The sequence below is a fragment of the Neofelis nebulosa genome, chromosome 2 (assembly GCF_028018385.1).
Source record: "Neofelis nebulosa isolate mNeoNeb1 chromosome 2, mNeoNeb1.pri, whole genome shotgun sequence".
Taxonomy (NCBI): domain Eukaryota; kingdom Metazoa; phylum Chordata; class Mammalia; order Carnivora; family Felidae; genus Neofelis; species Neofelis nebulosa.
Window position 1 is genome coordinate 71,321,610 of NC_080783.1, and position 27,873 is coordinate 71,349,482.

A 27,873-nucleotide genomic window follows, 5' to 3' on the forward strand; every position below is an offset into this window, starting at 1 on the left:
TTTTAGGGGCACCTGGGTGGCTCAGTCGGGTAAGCGTCTGACTTCAGCTCAGGTCATGATCTCGTGGTTCGTGAGTTCAAGCCCCGTGTTGGGCTCTGTGCTGACAGCTCAGAGCTTGGAGCCTGTTTCAGATTCTGTGTCTCCCTCTCTCTCTGCCCCTCCCCTGCTCACTCTCTCTCTCTCAAAAATAAATAAACATTAAAAAAGTTATAAAAATAAATAAAAATAAATTGATTTTTGAAACTGAAGTAGACATCCTATCTATTTAATTTGCAACCTGTGCATATAAGTGCATGCATTGGTGATTCCATCACCAAGAGAGCAGGGCTATCACTTTTGATCACACTCTTCTCCAAATGGTTTGGTCTCTCTAGACCCGATGCAAAGAAAACATTAAAGGATTTTCAAAACTAATGCAGACATCAATACGCTTTGACAGTCTATTGATAATACAGATATGAAATTATCAATAGTTGGAATAATGCAATTTAAAAAAGCGGAACCCGCGGGAAGCTTTCAAGCAACAAAGGCTATTTAACCACATAATGATGAGTAAGGCATCAAAAAGTGAGAATAGGCCTTCACTTGGTTCAAAAGGCAATCAGGGCTAATCATATTAGTAGTTCAAAAAGAATATTTATAAAAAAAATTGGGCAGAATTAACTGACCTATTTATAATATGCAAATGCACTGCTTTCTTACACAAAGTTTCCTCCACTGAGCTGAGATCTGGGAATAAACTAATGTGTTTTCCACATACACACACACACACACACACACACACACACACACACACACACATTTCTCAGAACCATTGGCAGGTGATTAAATAAAAACAAAATCACCGTACCTCATTCTTGCTTTCTACCAAAACACATTTCTTGTGACTAGATCTAAATTAATTGACAGGTTTGCATTATATTTTTGAAAGCTGACATTTACTCTTTCTTAAAAATTCTCATCACACACACACACACACACACACACACACACACACACAAGAAACAGCCAGTGCCTCATAAGACTGAAAGCAAAGGATGTCTCAGCTCCTCCCAATTGCCCTTTTACTGAGAATTTCTTGGTTTTTATGTTACAGACCCCTTTTTAAATGCATTAAAGATGCCCTCTTTGAGAAATCAGTTTACAGCACTAACAAATAACATTTAAAAGGGCATTTTAGTTCTAAAACCTGGGTCTTTGGAGGACAACCTGAAATATCCAACTCTAAAATTAAGCCTTAAAGTATCACTTAAAAATACAGTTTAAACTCTGAACTTCTGTTATAATCAAGAATAAATGGGTATAGTTTTGGCAAAATTTTTTGGATGCATGTGAATAATAGCCTAAAATGATCCACAGAGCATAACTAACCAAATGCATTTCTAATATATCTGTTACTATTTATTAGGAAGAAATAAGAGTCAATTAGGCAACTATGCTATTTTGTTTCATGTTCAAAATGCATATAAATATGTCAATATATTTCTATGATTAAACTACACAATAAATATTTGAGTTAATTTATTAATGAATAATACAGATTAATGTGTTACACATCTTGAGACAAACTCATAGGCTAACACTGTTGGAAGGGTTCATCTGGTCTGTCACTGACCTTCAAATGACAGTTTTAGCCAACTGATAATTGTCTATTCTCTTAGTTAAAAAAAAATTCTCTTTCTACATATAGAAATTTGATTTCTATGTTTACTTATCTCTAGTGTTTCCGTGACCTAACAATCAATGCTTCCTTATAAACGTCATATCAGGGGTGCCTGGCTGGCTCAGTCAGTGGAGCATGAGACTCTTGATCTCAAGTTCAAGCCCCATGTTGGGTTTAGAGGTTACTTTGAAATAAAATCTTTAAAAAAACAAAAAAAAGTCACATCAAACTGTTTTAATGAAAATTTCTGTTCTTATATAGACACAGAGGTCTCTTACTCAGTATCTTTTCTCTGAAAATAAATTCTACATTTGAATACTAGTCAAGTCACACCCTATCCTTTTACAACTAAATAATACAAATTCCTTTAGCTTTCCCCCAATTGAGGACCTAAATTAGATCTCTTTAGCTATTTTCCTGTTCTTTGAACTCGCATCAATTTCTTCACATCCTTTAAAAATGTGATCCTAAACTGGGAGTGATTTTCAAGCAAATTAACATATGTATGATACAGAGGAGAAATTGTCCCTTGTCTGTTTAATAATATTTAGGAAATCATAAAAATTATGTTTGTGTTCTCCCATATCATTGACTATTTGTACTTTGTAGATTGTACTTTGTAGATCTTAAAGTCTTTTTCTTCTGTCCTTTTGCCCTGACACTGATTACGATCCTATATTGCACTGAATAATTATGAATTTGCCTTGTATTTATTTCTTTTGAGCATAGTTTTAAAAAATATGATTATTATCCTAAATTGAATTATAGTTTATTTTTTTCAAGATACCAAGCACCTCAACTGATTTAATATCATTTGAAAACTAGTGCAGTATTGTTTTGACTTTTTTGAATACACAGAAAAAAACATTGATTATTATGGGTCTTACAAGTAATCCCTCAATCCCTTTTTGGTAAGGCCTTGAAACAACTTGCTCATCATTCTAAAAGTAGCATGACTGAGATTTTTTTTTCAGCTATTAATGAGATGAACATATGTGATGGAATCAAAAGTTTGTTTATTTACCTGGAGAAAAACAGTATAGTTAGAAAAAGGATGTGAAGAAAGAGTGATGGGGTAGGAGCTAATCTGCCCTTTCACATATTAAAATAGGCTGTAAATCTGTTGTATATGGTAAGGAAGCAGATACACATTTATTGAATTACTAGATGCCAGGTGTTTTACATTTATTATTTATATTATTGAATCTTTACAATTATATTTAATCATTAAAAACCTGAGGCTTTAAAAATATAACTGGTTCAGTGAGGTAGATCGTATTATTTGTTTATAAGTTTTCATCATTTTAACATGCTTTTCCTGGCAAGGCGATATACTTTCCTTTGCCATTCACCTAGGGCATGGCCAGAGCAACGGAATGTGGATGGAAAAGAGAATGTGCTGAGTTGAGATTTAGGAAGTATGGCCAAAATTTTGCCAGCCCTCTTGAATTCCTGACACTTATTGTAAGAAGAGTATGTTTTAAGGAGCTATTGTTACTGAAAACAAAAGAGGCCTGTGGAACATTCATAAGCCTGACCTGGAGCCTGGAGTTAAGTCCATTTATATCTAGCAGAACCCAGCAATGTCACAGTTGACCCAGATACCCATGAGAAAGAAAAAGAATAAAAAAGGTTTGTTGCTGTAATCCATTGAGATTTGGGGGAGTCTTTGTTACACAGCACTATTGCCGTAAACCCTGAACAATATTCTCAGAATCTCACTAATACAGATCATGCTAATACAGATAAATGAAATAGAAGATAAAAATAAAATCTGGAACTAGATTACAACATATCTAAGAATTTAGGGAAAATTATGGATTGCTCAAAAATGGTGTGGTAACATTAATGGTGTGGAAAAAATATGGTTAGATCTCTATTTTGTGTTAGAAAAGAAAATCTAGATAAGTTAAAGATATAAATGCAAAATAAGAAAACATAAATGTAGTTAGCATAAAACATATGAGAATCTTTTCTTAGTAATCTTGTCATAGAGAATGTCTAAGAATGATGCCAAAGATATTAAATTAAGTGATAATTTGCAAATCTGATCACATAAAAATTTGTATGGTAAATGACACAAACAAGGTAAGAAGACCAAAGATACACTGCAATATATGGATATAACAAACAAAGGATTAACATTCTTAATCCTTAAAGAGCCATTTTCAGGTCAATAACAACAAGATATATAATCCAGAAGAAAAACTGGAAAGGATAGAATAGCTAACTCACAAATATGGAAATAACAATAGACCATAAACATGTAAAAACACAAAAAACCTTGGTAATCAAGTTCTGGAAATTAAAAAAACAGTGAAATACCATTTGTCACCTGTCAGATTACAGATTTAAGAAATAATGTCAATGCTCAATACTGGAAAGGTTTGAGAGAAAAGTCACTATGGAGTTTTGGGGGGCCAGTTTGGTTGTATGTATACAAAGTCTTAAAATTATTCAAACTTGTTGCTCCAGCATTTGCATTTCTTAAGGAAATTATGTGTCAAATGTGAAAAGATGTTTTAGAATATTCATCGTAAAATACTGGAAAGTACCTAAAAGAACTTGGAAGGCTGATCAAATTGTGGAACATCATAAAATAAAATAAAAATTTTAATGGTAGCCATTAAGAATTATGAAGATCTGCATTTATGAAAATTAAAAGACAGTACTGATTACACACTAAAAGAAAAAGAAAGCCATTAAACAGTATGCATAGTATGGTCTCATTTTATAAATATGTGAAATACAGGGGCATTTGGGTAGTTCAGTTGGATTTTGGCTCACGTCATTATCTCACAGTTATGAGATCAAGCCCCGCATTGGGCCTCCTTGAGATTCTGTCCCTCACCCTCTCTCTACCTCTCTCCTGCTCATACTCTCTCTCAAAATAAATAAATAAACTAACTAACTAAATAAATAAATAAATAAATAACAAAAGAATTAATTCTTGAAGAATAGGCAAAATACTATTAACAGTATTTTTTTTTTTCTGAATGATAGGGTTGTGGTTGAACTTCATATAAGGAAGTCCTTTTTTTTCTATAATATTTGAAAGCTTTTTACAATGAGAATATTACATACTTATAGTCAGGAATAAGAGCAATAAAACACTTTCCTTCTGGAAAAGAACATTTAAAATAGCAGTATCTTCTACAAATATGGAAACAAGTCCACAGGATTCAAAATAGGTCATATCTATTATTTCTTCCTTGTCTAGGTCCTCATAAATTATTCATGGAAATCCTGTCTATACTAATAATTATTTTTGTTCATTACTCCTTTGCATTTCTTTTCAAAAAATGACAGGTATTGTCTTCTACAGTCATTTATATTTCAGAATATTCCTCATAATTGCTACTTTCTTAAGGCATATTTACATGATTCCAAAAAGAAGCATATAAATAAAAACAATTACATTGGGTAAAATTAGAGTATTTTTCTACATAAGCCAATAATTCTAGCCTGAACTTAAATTGACCAACTTGAGCTGACCAATTTATTTTAGGATTATTTTTGAAGTTAAAGTCAAGAAAACTAAAAAATCAATTTTTTAAAGGAAAAAAAAAACAACTAGGAAAAAGTCTTCAATGAGACAAATTAACTTTACAAACAATAGCAGTTATGCAATATATATATTTATGATGTTGTATGCCTTTATATTTCTGTATATCAATATATAGATATAGATATATAATTCACATATTTGTAGATAGTTAAAATCTAGGTATAAAAAACTGCACAGCTTGTGTAAGACCCATCTGAGAACAATTAAAAATCTTTATTAGGAACACAAAAATTTTTATAAACTGTTCCCATACGGGAAAATTACAGTATTATATAAAGGTGTCCCAATTCATTTATAAATTGAATCCAATTCTGTTTAGAATTTCAGGTGAGTTTTTAAATCCAATCTGCCTAAAAGGCTACTTTATAGCAAAAAGGAGAAGTCCCTCTTCCCCACAATGTCCATTCCCACTCTCCAAAGGTAACTGTTGTTAACAATTTTTCTTCTTTATTCCTTCAGTAAGTTTTCATGTGTCTATAAGGCACATGCTCACATATACAGGGGCATGCACACACACTTCTAGCTTTTTTTCTGACTTTTTTAATTATAGGAGAGATAATAACATACATACTGTTCTACGACTTGATTTTTCCACTTAATATATCTTGGGCATTTTTCCATAGCAAAACATATGTTCTCAAGTGAATTTTTTAACTTGATAAAGTAATTCTGAAACATACAAAGAATAAGTACTCAAGAATGACAAAGATGACTTTGGGGGGAAAAAACTACTAAAGAGAGATTTGCAACATCGGATGTAAGAATGTATAATTAATATATCGTGATTAAGGTGGAAGAATAGAGAAATCAGAGGGGCAGAAGTTAATCACAGGAGTGAACTCTGGAATGTAAAGTCTTTCGGCTTGATTCAAAAGTCTTTTTACATCAATAGGAAAGAAGTATAGCATTCAATAAATATTCAGGGACAATTGCTGAACAACTGGAAAGAAAAGATCAAATCCTCGCCTCACATGATAAGCTGAAATAAACTGCAGATTGCTTAAAACATTAAATGCATGAAATGAAAACAAAAAATAAAAATAAACCAAAGTTGTCAAATATGTAGGAGGAAATATAAGTGAATATCTGATCTTCATAAAAAGTATATTTTAAATGTATAAGCAGGGGTAGAAGTTTTAATGAAAACATTTGAGAAACTGGTCATTTAAAAATGAAAATGTTGGCATGCCTGCTGGCTCAGTCGGTGGAGCATGTGACTCTTGATCTCTGGGTCATGAGTTTGAGCCCCATGTTACGTGTAGAGTTCACTTAAAAAAAATTTTAAAAAAATGAGAAAGTCAAGATAAAATATCATATTACCTTGGAAAAATACTCTATACTGTATGGCACAGTGTTACTATCACTATTATATAAAAAAATGTCATAAATTAATTAAAAAATAAAAACATCTCAATAGAAAAAATGGATGATGTAGAGAAAAAAGGAAGCTGCTCTGAAACAACATAAGTGGCAAATAAACATATGAAATACACTAAAATTTTTGAGCCAAAATAACAACTAGAAGAACAGAATTGTTTTTTAAACATCAGAGTAGATTAAAACCTGGTAACATTTAGTGTTGATGTAGAATGGACAAATGAACACCTTCATATCCTTCCATTTTGAAAGACACTTTGTCCTTACGTATTAAAGCTTATAAAGAAATTTTCTGAGCTGAAATTCCTCTTTTGGGAATTTGTATGGAGGATATCATTATAGGTGTATGCAAATTTTGTCTACAGAGATGTTCATCTTAGTGTTGTTTATAATGTAGGAAAATTAGAAACCACCAGATAGTGTTAAAGGATTTGTTAAACTATGTTGTACTATATAGTCATCCAAAATAATGTTGATGACAAACATTGAATGACATGAGGAAATATTTGTGATATATTCTAAATGAAAAGGGTAGCTCACAAATAAGATGCCATGTATTCTAATTATTTTTTAAGTGTTTTTTTATTTTTGAGAGAGAGAGAGAGAGAGTGTGAGCAGGGGAGGGGCAGAGAGAGGGAGACCAAGGATCCAAAGAGGGTTCCGAACCGACAGCAAAGAGCCCTATGTGGGGCTCGAACTCACAAACTGTGAGATCATGACTGAGCTGAAGTCAGATGCTCAACCAACTGACCCACCCAGGCACCCTTCTAATTATTTTTAATATGTATTAGTACACAGAAAAATGTGCTGTAACAATATACATTAAAACATTAACAGTGACTGGGTGCTTGGACGGCTCAGTTGGTTAAGTGCCCAACTCTTGATTTCAACTCAGGTCATGATCTCATGGTTGTGGAATCCAGCCCCATGTGGGGATCTGTGCTAATAGCACAGAGACTGCTTGGGGTTTTCTCTCTCCCTCTCCTTCTGCTACTCCCCTGCACGTGCTCTCTCCCTCTGAAAATAAATAAATATTAAAAAAAATACAAAAAAAAAATATTAACAGTGACTATCTCTAACTGGTTGGACTATGGGTGATGTTTATTATATTATTATTTATTTAATTATTATATGTTATATATAATATATATATTATTATATATTATTTCCATAATTTTAAAGAACATTTATTAGCTTTATAATCAGCAATAATGTTATAAAAATAAAATACTTTAAACAAATGTTTATGATGCAGACATTGAAATTTATGTTTTTTTCTCAAGTGACTTGTTGCTTTGGGTCACTTTGTTTAAGCATAAGCCCAGGTCAGCTTGTTGGCATTTTATTGAAAAAATATATCAAGTAAATCATGAGAATAACATTACAGGTTGATTTTGCAAAAAATCGTGATCTTTGTTAGACAAAATCACAGTTTTATATACGTTATGTTTTTATTTTTAAGTGAAACAAACAACTATCATAATTAAAAGAATTCAATTAGCATTATATGCCTTTAAAAAAAGATTAAATGGCTTCTCCCTAAATTTTGTTATGTAATCTAACCTCATTTTTTAATTAATGGGAACACAAAAAAGCATAATTTTAAAATTTGATACTCAGCAACAGATATTTTTTTTGTTTACATTTTTTTAAAATTTATTTTTGAGAGACAGAGAGAGAGAGAGAGAGCACATGCACAAGTGGGGGAGGGGCAGAGAGAGAGAGAGAGAGAGAGAGAGAGACAGAATCTGAAGCAGGCTATAGGCTCTGAGCTGTCAGCACAGACCCAAGCAGGGCTTAAACTCACAAACCATGAGATCATGACCTGAGCCGAAGTCAAAGCCTTAACCGATGGAGCCACCCAGGGGCCCCCAGATCATTTTTTTAATAAAAAATTTGTAAATATTTTTCCATATACTATCCCTAGGGAACAAATCATACCACAGAATATGGCAAAATAAACTCTAGGGAAAATTCATTTCTTCTTTCTGGAATATGCTAATTTGTTGATTTGGTGATAAATGTATGTATACATATTGTGTTAAAAATAAAATTAGGGGCCCTGCTGGATTTCACCTCAAGTCATGATCTCATGGTTTATGAGTTGGAGCCCTGCATTGGGCTCTGCACTGGGGTTCTGCACTCAGAGCACAGAGCAGGCTTAGGGTTCTCTGTCTTCCATTCTCTATGCCCCTCCCCTGCGTGCACCCACACTCTCTCTCTCAAAAATAACATTTGAAAAGAAAAAAAATTAATGTAAACTTAATATTAAAATTGTGAAGCACAAAGCAGCTAGTTAAAACTACCCATTCTTGCTCATGTATCCTTTCATTTACTATTTAAATTCATAGAACACACTTTGCACACTCCTCAAATGGTTAATTAATACAAACCTTTAAAAGACTCCCAAGTAGCAAATATTACACATAGTATTATTTTAGGATCTGATTTTAGGTCTGACTAATTCGGCCAGCAGTATGATAAGCAGCAACCTGAATGACATAGAGGGGTAAGCTCCAAGCACAGCCTGAATGAGAAGTGCAACTCTTTTTCCATGAGCCAGATGCCTTTTTAATTTATCTGTGCAGTTTCCATCTGAAACCAGGTGCTATTCCCAAAGGAGAAAATACTGCCCTCCAGTGGTCTTCCCTGGAGAAATGGAAACAGTTTCAGGTACCATGACTGCAGCACTTCTATAAAACATTGTGTATATATCTAGTCTCATTTCTGGCTATATTTCTTAAGCTGAAGCCTATGTCTACAACTGAGCATAAGGACAAAACCTCTGAAGTAAATTCTAGTTTACAAGTAGCGACTCCAGTTAAATAGTCCTGTTAGATAGGGGGAATGATTATGGCTGTCTGACCCCCAAAGCTGACCATTCATTTGACAGTCACAATTGGATTATGTTAGCCACCTATGCTTCTCACTTCCCAGATAAGGAAAAAGAGATTTCATCTCTATGTTTCCCTTGTTGGCCAATTTTTTAGCTAAAAGACATTTAAAATTGTACAGCAGGCAGAACCCCAGGGGACTGAACAGTGTTCCAACATCCTTAAAGGCTTCCCATCACTTGAAAAACCAAATTCTTCCTCCTGTTTCTTAAACTAACCAAAGTAGGCAAAAGCAATTTTAAAAAGTCTTTGTGTCTAGCATTGGAAGTTTCTCATATTTCACACCATTATATAAATGTCACTCTAACCTATATGTATCACAAATGCTACGCTAAATTAGGGCCAAATTTGCAACCTAGTTTAACTGGGTTTCCTCTTTTTGCAAATGCAGTTTTTGTGTCTGCATTTAGCAATGCATACAAAACTGTCCGTGTAGCTAACTGCTTCGAATTGCTAAATTTGAAGATGGATGTGTAGATCGCCTGAGTCTTTATGCCTGTGCCAAAGCAATCCTGTTTCTAGTCATATAGAGTCTTCCTAATCAAATGGACCTCAATTACACTGCTAAATTTTTGGACTACATCATTGAGTCTTTTGGATTTCGAAAAGCAAAAATGGAATTTTAAGAGGAGAGAGGTGGTATCCTAACCTCCCATGTGTCTATCCTTCAGACACCAGAATGTTAGTACCTTGCATAAGAGCAAGGGCTAGAGTCCCACAGCCCTAGGGGCTCATCCGTTACCAGCTCTGTGACTTAAATTTAGCCTCATTTTCCTCATCAGTGAATAAAGTTAATAATGACCATCACAATCACCATCACTGCTTAGACTATTAAACCAATGGGCAAGTAAATGTCCTAGAGGCATGATTTTCTAAAATTATTACTCTTGTACCATTTTAAGGAAAGTCCCCTCATTCAGTTTAATATATAGAAGCTGTCCTGAGTCCTCCCAAAAACTTCTCCAAAACAAATGCCCTGCGCTAAGATAAAATATATTAATGTCATACGGCTCAAATATAGCATCTTTACATGAATAAAGTTTTTCTTCATTTCAATCCCACAGAAGATGGTATCTATTATATTTTCACCTGGATTCACAAAGCACTTCAGAATTTTAAAATTGACAAACATAAGAATTATAATTATGATGAAAGTGGTAGAGGATTTAGACATATTTGGGTACACTGGCCTGAATCGTGAAGTCTTTGGTCTTGAGAGTATACCCGTGTTCTGGCTATTTACTCAACTCAGAAAATATACACTTCAGAAAGAAATATTGCCTCCTTTAGGAGATTAATGTGCTCCCCTTTCAGATGAAGAAAACCCTACAAACACATTTTAATAAGACACATTGTTTCCCCTGATCGCTAGCTGTGGTAATGAGTTTTTACTGAGCCATGGTCCCACATCTTCACCTGCTCCCACTGTGGAAGCCGACAGCATTCCAAAACATAGTTTCTCTCTAGATATATTAATCCAGTGTTGTCTTCACTGTCCATGACATCTCACCAATCACCTCATTATGATACTTTGTGTCATATGACACAGAATCTTTCATGAATCAAAATGGTTCTTACAACACCACAAACTGTTTATGACTTAAAACAGTAGGATATCCTGAATTGAGACTAAAACAACGATTTGATAAATATGCTATATTAGAAATTTTTGAGACGAATTTTTTAAATGAACTTCCATTTAAAGATGGACCAAAGTAAGTACAGCTAAATATTCCAATAGTGTATATGTGTTACAACGAACCCCTATGTAAACATTATCTATGCATCAATAAATGCCAAGAAAATAAACTATGTTATAAGTGTTATAGCTAATCTAAGTTAATCTCAAAATCTGACAATGAAACATATAAACTTGTGACTTTCTGAATTTTGAAAAATGCATCATATTTATAACAGCATCAAAATAATCTAAAGTCAGAACACCTTCCTTGGATATAATTATATTATTATAATTCTCTACCTTGACAGATGACAATTTTAGAAAAAACCTAAATAGAACTTCTAGTATATGCACTAAAATAAAATGTTAACAGATAGACAACTCACCATAGTATAAGTAACACATTCAAATTTAGTAATTTATTTTCCAGGTGGAAACCAGGCTTCTTGGAAGACTTCAAACTATGCCAAATGGTCTGATTTTACCATAGAGGTAGGCACTAAAGGACTAAATTTACTTCTGTGTAATTTTTGTTAACTACATTTTGCATGCAAATGTCTATACAACCATGTTAATGAAGTTATAGAGAAGGAAAGAAAGTTGGCGTTCCCATTTTTCTGTTTTATTCAAAAGCAACTTTTCAGTTGACTCACTATGTCATTTTAAATCACTTTTCATTCAGTCATAAGAAAACAGAAAAGCCTAACAATGCATTCAAATTGGATCACAAGTCAAGAAAAATAATACCTTGCTTATGAACAGAATACAGGCTTGACAGTTTTTCTCCTGTACCTCAAATCTTCAACACATAGGATACCCCTACTGGAATCAGACAAAAAAAAGTTCAGTTAATCATAAATATTTAGAAAGTACAATCTACTGGTCCAGAGTCAATCACAAATGGAAAAAAATTTTGTCCTTATTAGGAGCTCAAAATTTTTTGAACTCAACATGGGATTGGATGCTTAATAGATAGGTATCAAAAATTTTCTTTTCCAAGAAATATGAACAAATACATTTAAATTGTATGTGGGTGAATTTTCTATTAAAATTTTGATCTTCAAGCTTCAAAGCCCATGTTGGCAATGAAAGTACTGCTTTCAAGTGGGATGTTAATCCCAAATTTATCTCAGATTATAACAGCGGTTTCCCTATGGGTGTAGGAAAAAGAATATTTTTAAAATAAAGGCACACTTGATTTGCAATAAAACTGAAAGTAATAACGTCAGAAGTGTTGGTGATAAAAGGAGAAAAAGGCAGAGGTAACGGTCACAACTCTGTATCGATGGTCTATGTTATAGCCAGGACCAATACAATCTCACCCCAAAACATCCAGAAAAACAAAGCAAAATAAAACCTCTTTCACTTTCACACATTGAAGGCAACCAGGATCCTCACCCAAATTTCAAACTCCTGGAACTTGGAAATATCTGTAAAACCCCCAACACCAAGGTTTCTGAAACCTGCCACATCCCAGAAGTAGGCAGCTCTTCAACCATGGAGATATGACTATTAAGAATTCACAGATTATCTGAAACATTTGCTAATCACCCCACCCCCCTAGGCTAGAGGGAGAGGAAGACTCCAAGCATTGGTGAAGGCCTGCTGTGAAAATGCCAGGCCCTTCTTAGGGCCTCAGGTTGTCCACCTAATTCCAGCCATAGCTATTACATGACCTTATCAGAGAAAACAGTGTACTCGTGTGTGTGAGAACTGGGGTGGGGCCAGGATGTCAAGACATTTAACAAATTCATATGATTTTTTTTCTTTCATCATTTGAGCGCGTTGTGTTTATACACGCTGGGCAACGTAAATCATAAATCTTGCTAGATTTCTGCTATTGCTGCTTGAAGCCTACAAACGACATTCCTGTCAATGGGAGGAAGAGACAGACAGAAATCAAGACAGAGACAGGCAGCACCCCCAGGATGTGAAGCTTGTTCCTACTGCAAGCTGTAGTGGAAGGAGATGATGACATCCAGAACAAAATGTTTTTGCCCGGAGCATGCTAGAGCTCTTGCTTTGTGATCTCTGTGTATAAGAAAGAATGATCAATGGAGAAGACTTAATTTTCCCCCTTTTCTGGAATCAAACTATAAGGGCTTTTTAGTTATTTTTAAACTTCTTCCTGTAGAGTCCATTGCTGTGTTCCATGAAACAGACAAAACTCAGCAAGACAACAAAGACTTGATCTGCAGGAGAGAAGGTAATAAAGAGCAAGTCCTCTCCAGAGGGTAATTAATCCTTAGTCATTCATCCTAGAAGTCCCAGTTACAGTGGAGGTTAATGTTCAGGTAGCTTCTTTCTATTTTCTTTAAAAATTTTTTAAACATTTTTTTTTTTTTTTTACAGAATGTTATACTATTAATTGCCAATTTGCATATGTGTGCAGCTGCTGTTTTGGCTCTGAACTCAATCCGATAAGCTTGCTGGAGGTATCGCAGAGCACTTGGCAGCTTTCCTATTTGAAAAGAAAGCCTCTCCCCACTACAGAACAGCTGATCGTCTATCAGCCATAGACCCTGATGGCGTGAATTACAATTACACTACTTTTCACACTAAATCTGGGTGATAGCTACTTGGAAAGAAGTTTCATCATTTTTTACCACAAACTGGAAAAAGAATTACATGGTCATGCTGTGCTTTTAAAGGCAGTTTGGTTCACTTTTGTCTATTTAACACCTAATTCCAAGAAGTCCATAGGCATCCAGAGATCTGAATGGCGCGTAATGAATTCACTGTTTAGATTGAAGATTTTTAAAATCTACCTCAAATTACATTTATTAACAAGGCGACCAGGAAGTGTTAAAGTTGTTAGACGCTTCATTTATTAAATAATTTGTGGGTATTTTCAGTTGTCATATCTAGAGTCATGGGGTTTGCTTATTTTTTTTAATTAGCAATCCAAAACAATGCTACTGCAATTTAACAATTCATCACGTAATCTTGGGCTCTTCAGTTCAGCTGTTAATGTTAGATAATTCAGATTGTTATTTTGATCTGTTTATAAATGATTTAGGTTGCATTGTGCTGGGAGGTGAACTGCAGCCGCCGAGGCAGAAGATCTTCCTCGTCTTTACTGCGGTGCTCAGGGCGGCTGAGGGCACTTCCCAAAATGCATTTGGGGAGCTTCGGGTCTAGCAGGAGGGAACACGTGACGGGGGCGAGGGCCACTAATCATGCCTTGATTTATTATGAGTCCTTGGTTTACTTCGTTATTGATTTACACTTCCTGTCTGCTTGGAACACTGAGGAAGGCCCTCGTCGCCAAAGTGCGTCTTCATAGAATCCTACACCTCTCGCAGCTTTTCTGGGACATTAGAAAGTCCCTTCCTTCCTCTTCTTGCAAGAACCCACCAATCATGAGAAAAACGTTATGAGGCCCCTAAGCACCCCTCTTCTCCACACGTTCCCCTCCCGCCTTGACATTTTTATCCATTTGCTTAAAAAACAGCAACAAAACAAAACAAAACAAAACAAGAACAAGAGGTAAACCCACCTCAAGCAGCAGAAGTGGAACACACCCATCCTGACGTAGTTCACCTAAGAGGAAAATAGATTGTTTTCCTTTTTTAGTCGCTAGCTTTATTAGATTTCTCACTCTCACAGATTATCCGAAGACTACCCATTGATTGATCGCCCGTAGAGCTGCATTTGGTGTAAAGAAAAAACTCACAGCTTTATTGGCTCCCAGGAGACAAAACAAACAGAACAAGATATTCATATTAATGCAAACAATGCAACAAATGAGGGGAAGAACCGCCCGGCTGGAGCGAGGCGCCGAGCGGCGCGGCCGGGCGGGGAAGGGCCTGGGCGCGTCCCGCCCCGGAGCCGGGCTCCCCGGCCGCCCCGACCCCGGGCCCGCAGCGGCCGGCCCCCCGCGCCGCTCCCCGGCCTCCCCGACCCCGGGCCCGGCGACGGGCCTCCAGGCCTCGCGGGCCCTCGCGGCTATGCAGGCCTCCAGTGCAGGCCTCGGGGAAGGGCCTGCCTAGGCCCTCCACCCTTCGCAGTGCTGGGCTGCAGGGATCGAAAAGCCCTCCTGGCTCTCTCCTTTCCCTTTCGGTCCGCTCCGACGAGGGCCCTGGCCCAGAGCTTCCGGCTCTGGGTCAGCGGCGAGAGTGGAGCCCTCCACTGTGCCTCCGGACCCACCTGACCCACCTGGAGGGAGAGGCTAGAAAGGCGCCTGCGGCCTCTGGGAGGGAGGAAGCTACCTGACACGGATTCTCTCTCTTGGAGAAGCTCACAGGATCATGGGGGAGGCTGTATAAACACATTTAAACACAACACAAAACACTGTATAATCGAAAACGAGGGGAGAAGTATGTACAACAAATGCTGAGAGAGATTTAAGAGGCACTGAGATTTTCCTTGAGGAGTGAGAAAGGAAGACCATTCCAATCACAAAAAAAGGGGTAATTGCCTCAAACCTAATCACCCACCTCCAAATCCGCAAAAAGCAAAAAAAAAAAAAAAAAAAACAAAAAAACAAAAAAACCCAAACCACAACAAAACAAAAAAAAAACCAGAGGAAAATCTGTTAAGTAAGACCTGATTTCACATCTTTATATTCAATGAAATATTAAAAATAGGATTCCCAGATATTGCATAGGGCATACTTTCAGTAAAAAATTATTTGTTGTTTATCTGAAATTTAATTGGGCATCCTGTATTTTTGTTTGCCAAGTCTGGCAATACTAACTGAACCACCCCACCCCACCCCCCCGCCTTTTTTTTTTTGGAAGAAACCATACAAGAACTAAGGCTCATTCTCTGATGTATATATTAATCAGAATATTCCGGACTTTTCAATAGGACTTTGCCTTTCAGAGGAAATGAGTTACTTTCACAGGATACTTTTCCAAGCACATTGTAGGGTGGAGGAAGAAGAAATGATGAAAACACTTGGAAATGTTCTTATATTTTAGAGGAAGTGGCAGTGTCATTGACTTGAACAGAAAATGGGCCAGGGTTCCTTCATTGAGATTGGGTCCTTTCCAGGCCAGTACAGGGTAACCATAGCATGTCTGAAGGTAGAGTGTCAGTTACAGTGGTGTTCCTATGTCAGGTTTATATACGTTTTCTAATCTCTTACTATAGAGCCACACTACTCGTTGGTATTTATTTTACTTTGAAAGAGACAAAGTTGGGACTTGAAAACGTTAAAGGTGGAAGGGAAGAGCAAAATCTGCTTTGAAATTTATCAAGTGGTCTAAACCAATAAAACAGATCTCATCCAGGCCATACAGATGCTGAAAGAAAAGACTTTCAGAATGCCAGTGGTAAAACCTCAGGAGAAACTAAACAGTGAGTCTTTGCATATTGGAATGTGTGTGTGTGTGTGTGTGTGTGTGTGTGTGTGTGTGTGTGTGTGTGAAACCAAAAGCTGAACGGTAGAAGCCTGCTGCTTGAGTTTCTCCCTCAGTTCTGGTTAGTGAGAGCTTTTTCAAGGGAGCTTTATCACCCTCACTGATACTTTGGATTCCCAGGGAGCGTGCCTTCCTTTTAAGCCAATTGCTTGAAGTTGTCTGAATACACCCACACAGGATGCCCCTTTAACAACTGCGAAGGGAGAAACTATTTGTCTAATGAGAGCTGTTTTCAGAGCTGATTCACCAACATGTAAGGGAAGATAATATAATGCCAAGACCTCCTCAAGAGCCTCAGGGCCATCTTGAGACAAGTGAAGGCAAACTCTTGAACCAATGGAACATTTGTTTGGTTTGGAGAATGTTTTAGTTCCAGTTTGATAGTTTTAGAAAATATATATGCTCACTTCCAGTTCATACTGGTTTACTTTTTTTTTTTTAAGTTTATTTATTTTGAGAGAGAGAGAGAGAGAGAGAGAGAGCAGGCATGCAAGTCAGGGAGGGGCAGAGAGAGGGAGAGAGAGAGAATCTCAGACAGGCTCTGCACTGTCGGTGCAGAACCTGATGCAGGGCTTGAACCCATAAACCATAAGATCATGACCTAAGCCGAAGTCAGACACTTAACCCACTGAACTACCCAGGTGCCTCTGGTTCACTTTTTTCCCTTTACCATACAAACTATAGCCTTTGGTTTAGAATTTAGACGATTAAAGGTAGTGTAGTGGTGTGGGTGTTACAGTGAGGTTTAACTCCAAGCTTTAGAGGTACAAATCTTTTTAACCTTTTTTCCTACCTTAGTTTGTGTCTCAAGCTATAAAAATACATCCCAACACTTGCTGCCTGGAGCAAGGCAAGAGAAATTCTTGACACTCAGTGCACGGAGGTGCTTCTTCCTCCCAGTAGAAATGTTCTGAGGCCTGTGTTAGGGGGGTGATTAATGGATAATCCCTAAATAATACATCCCACCCCTGGTCAGGTTAATGTCAGGCTCCCCACTGTCCCTGTGGTTTAATATAATGGTTAGTCTCTTTGTGTATAAAAGACTTCTGATAGAATGATTAAAGCTTTCTATGAAGCCAAGTACAAAGCCAGTGAAAAAGTATACCTGTTTTGAGGTAAAGGATTATAATGGAAAAATTAGTGGATTGAAAGACAGGAGAGCTTGAGTTAGGTTCTAACTATTTGAGTGGGTTTGAAGAACTCATTCATTCTCTTTAGCTGCATTTTTCTTTTTGGTTTGTTTTTTGTTTTTGTTTTTCATCCAAACAAAAAGAAAGTTGGATTAGGCAATCTTTAAGATTTTGTTATTTCGAAAACAATTATTCCTTGAATTAATTAGTAAGTGGTAACTTATCTTTGGTACACTGCTTCCAAAAGATATAAGTAAGATATTTAAAGAATTTATTCATGCTATAGCTCTAAACAACAAAGGAAGCATGGGCACACTTCAGGTTATCCAGGCATTCCAGATTCCCAGGGGATCTTCAAACAAGGGAGACCAGTTCAACATCAAGATATACCAGAAACAGGTGGAAAAAGTCTGGAGACGTGTGAGCCACTTAACCCTATATACCCAGGACAAGGGCATAACATGTTCTAGAACTTATGGTTGAGTCCTATTTGGGGATTGAGACCTCAAAAAGAAGACTGCAGTAAAGAGAAAGCTAAAATTATTTGCTAAATATACATGGCATCACTATCGTGAATATTCTAGCATTTGCTGCATTTTAAGTATGAAGTGCTCTTCACCCATGAAGAGCTCTGAGGCTGGAGGAAGTTAGCAATCTAGTTGTAACTGATTCTTGAAAAGACCCAAGGAACTCACCTCCTTACATCGTATCAGGGTTATAAAGTGATAGGTCTTTTAATTTGAGGCCCTCCTTGTACCGTAAGCTCCAGCACGCTTTCGCTAAACAGACTTCATTCACATTCTGAATCTGGTTTTTGTCTCACACATATTAAATTTTACAAAACAGAAAGAAACAATAGAGCTTATTAGGAAAAACTTGTTTTGAATAGTAAATTAAGCATAATGGAAATAGGCACATGTTTTAGCACGGTCCCCCCCCACCCTTTTTTTTTTTTTTTTTTTTTTTTTTTTTTTTACCAATTGAACATTTACATCTTTTTCAAAGTGCTGTGATTTTCCCCTTAAGTCTTAAGCTGGCACCACACACTTTCAATAAATGAAACTTACATCACTTGTATCTACTGAGAGGAATCGTTGCGGTACTGTAGATTCCAAATGCGCAGCCTCTGTAAAAAGGGTTTTAAGCAGTCTCCCCTAAACTGTATTAATCAAATCATAGTGGCATTCTAAGAATCCAAAGAACTACCTAATTTCAAAGACAGTGTAAATTAACTATCAGTTCTGACTGGTTTCAAATTGTACCCTGTTCTTGGACACTGGAAACCTGTACATTCAGAGGCCCACTTGACTAGATGGTTTGTTAAGGAGAGATATGCCCCAGGTGGAGGCATCTCCAAAGCCAATATATTTTCTTTATAACTGGTGTCAAATTGATGTATATATTAAAAAATCTTGGAAATGATCTCAAAAAGGAAGTAACAGCCCAATGAGCCATATGTTCAGGGAACCTAACAGGTTTCCGTTGGGACCAAATTTCACTTCACCTTTTTGTCCTTATGTGCAAATAAAAACTTATCTGTAAATACACCATTAGAACAACCATGCAAATTTGTGAAGTCTGTAGACTGAGAAGAAATTGCATTAAAGTCATCCCAACCAAGATATTGGAAGGTAAAGAATTTGATTAGATATTAGATACTAGAAATAAATAATGCAACACGGAACTGAACTAAATGTATGTTTGAACTCTATTGATTTACCACTTCAGGGAGAGAGGTTTTGGTTCTATAGAGTTGGTTAATGAAGAAAAGACTGATGAATAGATAACGAATTGATTAATTTTGATGCTGATGAAGCATCTGAACCTCCAAATTTACATTAATAAACGTAAGGTTAATTTTTTTTCTGTGAGATATTTTAATAGATTCAGATGCTAGGGAGTTTCCAAATACCAGATAGTACTTTAGCACTGAAAAGTCTGTGTCGCATTAAGTGCAGAGAGTGCTGCTTAGTGGCTTTCCAAGGAGTAGAAACCACACACACACACACACACAAAACCAAACCAAAAAACAAAAAACCCCAAAACCCCAAAACCAAACAAAACACAACAAAAAACCCCATTATTTATATACAAAATTATTGATGTAACGCCTTTAAAAAATTCTCAATTTTAAAACTTTTAAACATTCTCTATTATTTTAGTAGATCCCAACAATTTTGCACTCACCTATTGTATTGGTATGCCTGGGCATCTTCTAAAAGGAAAAATGATTCACTCTGTGTTTGTGTAGGTTTTCATAAGACTAGATCAATGATGGTATAAAATCGCAAAATTTACTCAAGTCATTTTTATTTTATTTTTTCCTATTGTACGTTTATTATGAAACATTACAAACAGATAAAGGTAGAGAGGTTAATATAAATGAAACTCTTATGTATAAGTGACAGCTTTATCAAACCTTCACGTTTTAAATTGATCTTTTTTAAATGAACAGTTGTGTGTAAATTAATGCAATGGTAAAGGTCAGCAGAAAAAAAAATTATAATGGCTGGATTATCTTTCAGGGGCTTTCCTTTTCCATCTATGTTTGGGGGGAAGGAAGTTTTATGATGTTAATTTAGACAGCTGCTTAGCTAAATAGCACGGGAACTCGTTGGAAGGAATTGCATTTTCATTCAGTCCAAATTTCTACCAGTTCTCTGAAGCTATGTTTCGGTTAACCCTCTCAAGGCACGAGTACGTCAGTCAGTGTTTCAATGTTTAATACATATGCAAATATAAAAGTGTTGGGTATGGTTAAAAGTGTATTTTAAGCAAAAGCTTCAAGCTCAACAATCAGCTTTTAAACTCAAAAAGTAGGAGGAAATTGATGCAAAACCTCAGGTCCCAGGCCTGCCTGCCTCAACAGGTATAGACCTTTTCCAGCGGACTCTGGTTCTGGTGGTTCACTCAGGTCAGAGTACTGAGAGGAGCAACCAAGCAGAGACCTGTCCTTCCGGAAATGCCCGGCCCCCTCTTGCCTCCCAGGCTATGCGGCAGAGGGTGGGGTGGCCGTTTTTTTAATGGCTTTCTCTCACCAGCAACAGTGTAATGGTGTGTCTCTGGGGATCCGGTCTAGTCTTGGGGTCAGGAGGTCAGGCCTTGGAAACTCAACTAATGCCAAGGTCCTTTATTTGTCCTCCTCATATTAAGTCGCGAGCGCTGCTTTGGCTTGGTGGGGTGTGGAAGGTGCTGGGGCGGGGGGGGGGGGGGGGCGGAGGTCTGCGGGGCACAATGAGGGAGCCTTCGCTAGGGTGTGACCTCGCTCGCTGCGCGGCTGCCCCGGGGCAGGCTGCGGGCCGCCGGAGGCCTTTGGGGGTGGCGGCTGCCCTAGGGCCGGTTATCAGATCTGCAGGTTGTCCCGGGGCCGTCTTTGCCTTTCTGATCTCAACTCTCTTCCCACTCCTGTCTGCCCCTCCTGGCCCTTGCCCTTCATGAATTCGCTTGGGTTCCCACTCGCTGCCCAACGCGTTCAGTCCACCAGCCGAAAGCAAGGCGGGCAGGAGAGTGCAGGCTCCTCGGCCTCTTCTCCAAGAGGTGGGTGCGAGAGCGCGGGCGCTTGCCCCACCCCCAGGAGGCGCCCAGGGGTGGGCGCTGGGCGCGGGCCGGTCCTGGGCTCTCTGGCGCCGGGTGGCTCTGGCCCTCGGCGAGCTTGCGGCCGGGCCCAGCGGAGGATGCCCGCGGCGGGCTGCGAGGGGGCTCCCGGCCCGCGAGGGACGCGATAGTTGTGGCTGAGTTCCACTTGCCAGCGGCGGGAAGGACGCGCGGGAAAGCGAGGGAGCAGGAAGCGGGTGGCGGCGGCGGCGGCGGCGGCGGGCCCGCTGGAAAGGAGGGAGCGCCGCAGGCGGGAGGAGGGAGCGCGGAGGAGGGAGGCTGGGAGGAAGGAGGGAGCGCGGCAGGCAGGCGGAGGGAGGGCTGATTAGCATGCAGCAGCGCTCGCGCGCCCGGCTCCATTGTTTTAACACCTCCCCTCTCCTCCGCGCCAATCTGTCACCGTTCAGCAGGCGAACGCTGCTGCCTCAAATGCTGCTCTTCTCAAATGAGACGGATAATTAGTTGCCCCGCACGAATGCCGCACTCTTCTCACCCCTGATTGCTATCACCTTCTTGCTCCTGGCAGTTTTGACACCTCGTAATCAGCCTGCTGCTTTTCTCTTTTCTTCCCGACTTCTGCTTCCCTCCCCACCCCCATTTATTTATTTATTTATTTATTTATTTATTATTATTTTAAATGCAATCCTGGTTCCTATTTGGACCAGGCCCCCGTGGAGTTCACCTCACGCGTATACGTGTGCGCATATATGCGTATATGTAAAACAGGGTGTCTGTGCGAGTGTCGCGGGCGGCCCTGCAGCTTTGCGGGAATCACTGCTTCCACGGGGAGAGAATTCTCTTCTCCTGAAGATATTTTGGGGGAGGGAGGAGTTGGGGAGAGGGACGGGAGGGGAGACTTGGGGAGACCTCAATTAATGCTTTAAAGATCTCTTAGAAATTAACAAACTGGGGAGTCTCGGAATCTGCTGTCAGAAGCGTGTTCTCCCCGCTCTCCTCTAACAAGCACTGACAGTCTAATTACTGTAGCTACAAGCAGCTGTCGAGGCAGCAGCCCGGGGGAGAAGGCGCCACAGGCGGAGCGCACCAGGCCGGCCCCTGCGCCCGGCCCAACCGCCCAAACCGGCCCGGCTCCGGGGAGGATGCAGGATGGAGAGGACAAGGCCCCGCACCCGAGAGCCCCGCGAGCAGAAGGCGGGCCTGGGAGCCAGCGGACGCGTTTATCCGTTTCATATTTATAAAGTCTTTACCTTGAAGGTTAAAAGATGTGAAAAAAAAGGAGGGGACGTGGGGGAGTGGGAAGAACATCTCCTGAGCTCCCATCCACCCCTTTTCTACCTCCTCGAGCTCTCCCTCCCTCCGTGTTGGTAAAATAACCACGCAACCCGGGCTGAGGGGGCGGGGTGAGCCAGGCTGGAGTGTAAGAAAGCAGATGTCCCCGCTGGCAGCAGCCTCAGCCTCCGGGGAAAGCTGCACCGGGGGGGGGGGTGGGGGGGTGGGGGGGCCCTCCCGAGGACATTCACCTCCCACTTCTCAGGCATCCCGCTCACAACTGCCTCGTCTCGGCGGGGGTGGTTTTTTCAGACTCAGCGTTTCGCGTGTGCAGCTTTTTTACCTGGGAGCTGTTCTTACCCGGCCACGCTTAGCAGATGCCAAGATGCGGCCCCTGCACGACTCCGTAATAAGAGACAGAGGGAGAGACCTGGCGGGTGCCCATTCCACCTTGAAAGCTGCAGTCAGCGCCACCTCTGCGGCGCGGGGCTGGAGCTTGCTCCCCAGGCTGCATTTCCTGTGGCCCAAGAGGGCCTTTGTCCCTCGGAAGTTGGAGCCCTGGAACCCAAAAGCAAAGGAGAGTTTCCCGCTCTTACTAACGGTGGTGGAGGTGGGAAAAGGGAGGACTGGGGAAGAGTCTGTGATAACACTTTAATTCGAGTCACTTTGTGGGCTATAATTTCCTTTGGCTGTCAGCAGGCTAGTAGATGTCAACTGTGTGAGAGGGGCTCTTTCTCTTCTAGAAAAGAAGGAAAAAGAAACCCCGTTTACGAGATAGGTACAGTGGTATATTCTGGCTGGTACAGGCTGAGAAGTTTTTATTTTTAATTGTGTGTGCGTGTGTGCGTGCGCGCGCGCGCGTGTGTGTGTGTGTGTGTGAGAGAGAGAGAGAGAGAGAGAGAGAGAGACAGGGAGAGAGAGAGAGAGAGAGAGAAGTGAGTGAGAGGGGAGGCTGGGTGGGTGGGAGGTAGGGAGGAGACACGGGTAATTGTCTAGGTATTTCCATTCAGCCCCAGTGGCAGTGGAGGAAAGATGTACACGTCTCAGAAACCTTCACAGTGAATACCTAATAATCGCTATGTCACCTTGGTGAGGAAGATGTCAACCTGACGTGCTTGGCACCCTGAGCAGTCGAGGCACCATTCTCATGCTTCCACCAGTTAAGGCTCCTCACTGCAGCACAGAGGCCTCTCAAATTCCCCCATCCTAAAACCTTCCAATTTTTAAAAACACTTCCTCCAAAGAAGGCTTAAATTTCTGTTTTGAGAGTTGCAAATCAGTGTTCACTTTATAAAACGGAAGCCATGCCTCATTTTAAAAATTGGAGGGCAAAGGGAAACCTAAAAAACAAGCAGCATAGGGAAGAAAAATGAAAGGGAAGTCTCATTTTAAACAAAATTTTGCAGCATTCTGATTTGGTAGCCTTTCTCGCAAATGTCTTCCAGTGGCCATCAGTCAGGCTGCTGACAATGAATAACAAATTTCTCAACAACAATGTAAACATTTCTAATACAAATCAATAAATGTGGATAGTTCCTACAGGGTTTTAGATTTGCTCCCAATAAATACAAATACGTTTCTTTAGCAAGTTTACTTTGAAAATAATTTTTAAATTCAAAGTGATCGACTACTTGTAATTAAATGTCACCAGATCTGATATCACCCTTCTATCATTAGAAAACATGAATGTTTTAAACTTCCCCCAAATGTGATTTATTCCTTTTTTTTTTTTAACTCAGGAACAGAGAACATATTTAATGATCATGACATAAGTAACTTTAAATATTTAACTCATTTCATCATGTAGCTATACACATAGTAAAATTTAAAACCATGTATATTATTAAAAGAAAAAACAATCTGAAGTGTTTGAATAATCCTACCAGTGATTTTATCACTGGGTAACAAATCTTAGGTTATGGTATTTACTTAGACATTTATGTTGTCTGCTGTTCTGTATTACAGGTTTATTAAAAAAAAAAATCAGCGATAGCATAAATAATCTAATTTTTAAGTGAAACATCCTATAAACATTTGACATCACCAAATTTAATAAATTTAACTAGAAATCCAAGCAATAAGCTTAGACATTTGAAACAAACATAAATTAAGGTAATAAACACTGTAAACATGAATGCAATGAATTACAGTTTTATACAGAATGATCCATAAAAGTTAATAAAAGAAAGTTACAATATAAGTTTAGGAAAAAATTCAAATAGCTGTGACATAGCTATTTTTCAATGAACGATCTTGAACTAAGTTTTCAATCAAGTATTTATAGTATTACAAACCCAAGATCATCACATAGAACCTGATGATCACATAGAATCATTACACGGAGCTGTTTTCAAATGCATCTTAAGTCTCCCCATTAAAGTGTGAATTAAGATGCCGGAGGAAATCCCCCCTGGATGTAATGGATGGTGGGAAAACTGCTTGACAGAATTCACATACTCGAGGTATATGCAGTTCTGAGCCTGTGCCACTTAGTACCGATGATATATCACTGTCTTGATTAGGAAAGGGCTTCCAAACGGGCTATGGGAAACAAACAAAAATATCTTCTGTTATTTGTAGGTAAAATCAACTTAGAATAAATTTCAAATTCAAATTTTTTGAGTGGGTTTTGTGCATAAGTACAAAATTCCTTTCTATGAAAGCAAATTACCTTTCTACAGAGTTAGCATGAAGACCTAACTCAATTTTCCTTTCATTAATGGCCCAGCTAAACTTTGATTAAGTCACTTAAAATACATACATGCACTTTATCTTCACATATTTAAAATTTTTCCAGTTTTACCACCAGCAAATTTTAATACTCGTTATCATAACAGCAGTAGTTTTGGCACAACCATCAATCATTAAGACTTTTTAAAAATTGAATTCTATCTTTTCTGTCTTACAACAGAAACCTTAAGTTATAGGGCTGTGATTAATACAAAGTGCACTAGACATGATGTGTGTACACATGCAGTTTGATCAAGAGCAGTTTAAATTTCACTATTTATAAGGAAATATACAATGAATAAAACACATAGGAATAAGTTGCTCTGGTTTTCGAAACGAAATTTTTTAAGTACTAAACAAATTCCACTGATCAGTTGTTTTTTTGAAACCTCAAATATTTAATCATTCAACCAAATCTAACATGGGATGCATTCTTTTGGCTTATTTTGTTCCTGCTATATAGTGCGTAGTTCTGCCTTCTTTCCCCTTTCTTGTGACTGAATAGTGTCAACAGTTGCCCAATTAAATAATTATGGAAAATCACAATTCAACAGAACTACCTCCATTATAAGCAGCACATAAATACGTGAAAATACTGCATTTATTCTTTCTAAAAAAATATCTAACAGGGCAGAAAAAGCATTTAGTTCAATAGTAGGTGCTCAATAAATATTTTTTGATTGGACTATCTTCTTTTCCTCAACTGCATACCAAATTATTTTTAAAATTTGCCTTCTGGTATACCTTGACATAGGTAAATTACCTTGACACAGTTAATTTCTGATACTTTGAGGAAAATCACTTAAAAAGTCAATTTAAAGAGACCTTTTTGGGCTCTTATTACTAATATGTTTTTATTAGTCCAACACCTGATACAGTGTTAAGTTTTCATTCCCTTAACCAATCTCTTTCATTCTAGTTAACCAATCATTTACAATAAACAGTGTATTACTAATCGAAGCATTTAAGTTTCACGACGTCACTGTCTTATAAACATTTTACTGGACAGCTGCGTACAGTTGGTGTAAATATACAAAGTCTGTCTAGACCGAGATACGTTCAAATATCAGAACAGAGGGTTTATGATAACATTGACTCAATTGCTTTTTAGAGAAGTGACAATTTTATCACAAAAAATAGTAATATTTAACATGTTTATTTTAATATCTGGGGTAAGATAATTTTCTTCAGAAAAGGTATGATTCAAGAGCAGTGGTAATAAATGTGAGTATATAAGCCAAAATAAGTTAGAGTCAGCCAGATCTAAATTTTACTGTTTGCAGTTTAAACAAAAAGTACAAGTGATTAATATGCATCTCTTTAATGGGAAACTGATATGGATATAAAGAAAAGATTATTTATAAATAAAGATGATTCTTATTAAGATCTATAAAACAGTAAGAAATAGATTTAGAAGCAATTTAGCTTCTAAATTTGGTGAGCCAATCTTCTACTGCCAGTTTATCTTCAAAGTCCATCCTTATCCTTCTCTATTAGGAGTTATTAGTTCAGATTGGATCTTTTCAGAGAATTCAGTTGGGACCCCACTCACTGACTCAGCAAAACTATGAAGAAAATAAAATCACACAGAGCAAAAATCAGCAGATAGATTTTAATTTGAGGCTTTGTTATGATAGCTGAATGTTGAAAAAGGTGTTAAGTAGCGGTAATCGATACAGCATAAAAATCGGAAACATGAAACCCCAAATTTTCACTTCTCTTTGTCATTACCAACAATTCAAGAATTTTGTATTTATCATACTAGCTTTATTAATACAAATCAAACAGCAAAATGTTTTTAAAAATTAAGAAATATTCTTTCAATCCTAAACTGCAACGTGGCCTTCAAACAAACTAATTTCTTTGCCTTTTCTGCCAAAATATCAATTATCTAACCTTATGCCCCATGTCTTGTGACAGCTCAACACCAATTCTCCTGCATTTTTTAAGCTGAATACTTTTCCATCAAGTTGTAATCACATACCAGCTGTTTCCCTTGCTGTAGCATAGAAAGCAAATGCACAATGCAGGGTGCCATCTACTGAAACATGAATGCACACAGACTAACTAGTAAAAGAACAAGCAGGAGATATAATGGAGAAAAAAGTAACAAGCATTAGAACTGATGCACTTCACAGCTCCACAGGAATTCTACTTGTAATAAATGAAATTGTTTAATTTGCTTCATTTAGTAGTAACTATAACTGAGACTATGATGTGAAATAAGGCACAATGTAGAGCATAAGTGAGTTTATAATTAAAGCTGATTGTCAGAGATGCCTAGTTTTCCCCCACTACTAAAATATGCCACAGCTTGACTACTGCCTCCTTTGTATGCTGATTTAAGTCTGTAACCTATACAGCACTTATAAAGCCAAAGGTATCCATCAAGGTGTTGGATTTTTTAAAAATAAGTATCTCAAGGCAAAAAGAAATTAAACAAATGTTTGCAAATTATATAGATATTTACACCAGTCAGTATTTTCACAAGCTTTTGCTTATTGTAACAATGATATATTTTTCATTTGCCTTCAGGCATTAATTTTTTTTTTTTTTTTTAAATAAAAGCACCATTCTCTGATAGAACCTGAATAAATGGGAGGGCAGTAGTGGACTGGGGGGCTGCAAGCTTTAAAAACA

At 38.0% G+C, this 27,873-nt stretch overlaps 1 protein-coding gene across 4 annotated transcripts in view; it reads right to left on the minus strand.

The window, feature by feature from the left end:
• Positions 1 to 24,762: 24,762 nt before the first annotated feature.
• Positions 24,763 to 27,873, minus strand: part of TANK (TRAF family member associated NFKB activator) — a 94,837-nt gene continuing 91,726 nt past the window's right edge. For all 4 annotated transcript variants that reach the window (XM_058715163.1, XM_058715162.1, XM_058715161.1 and 1 more), the window contains exon 8: positions 24,763 to 25,044. In XM_058715163.1, coding sequence (XP_058571146.1) covers positions 24,865 to 25,044 — 180 coding nt within the window. In that variant the 3' untranslated portion in view covers positions 24,763 to 24,864. The remainder of the gene's footprint in view (positions 25,045 to 27,873) is intronic.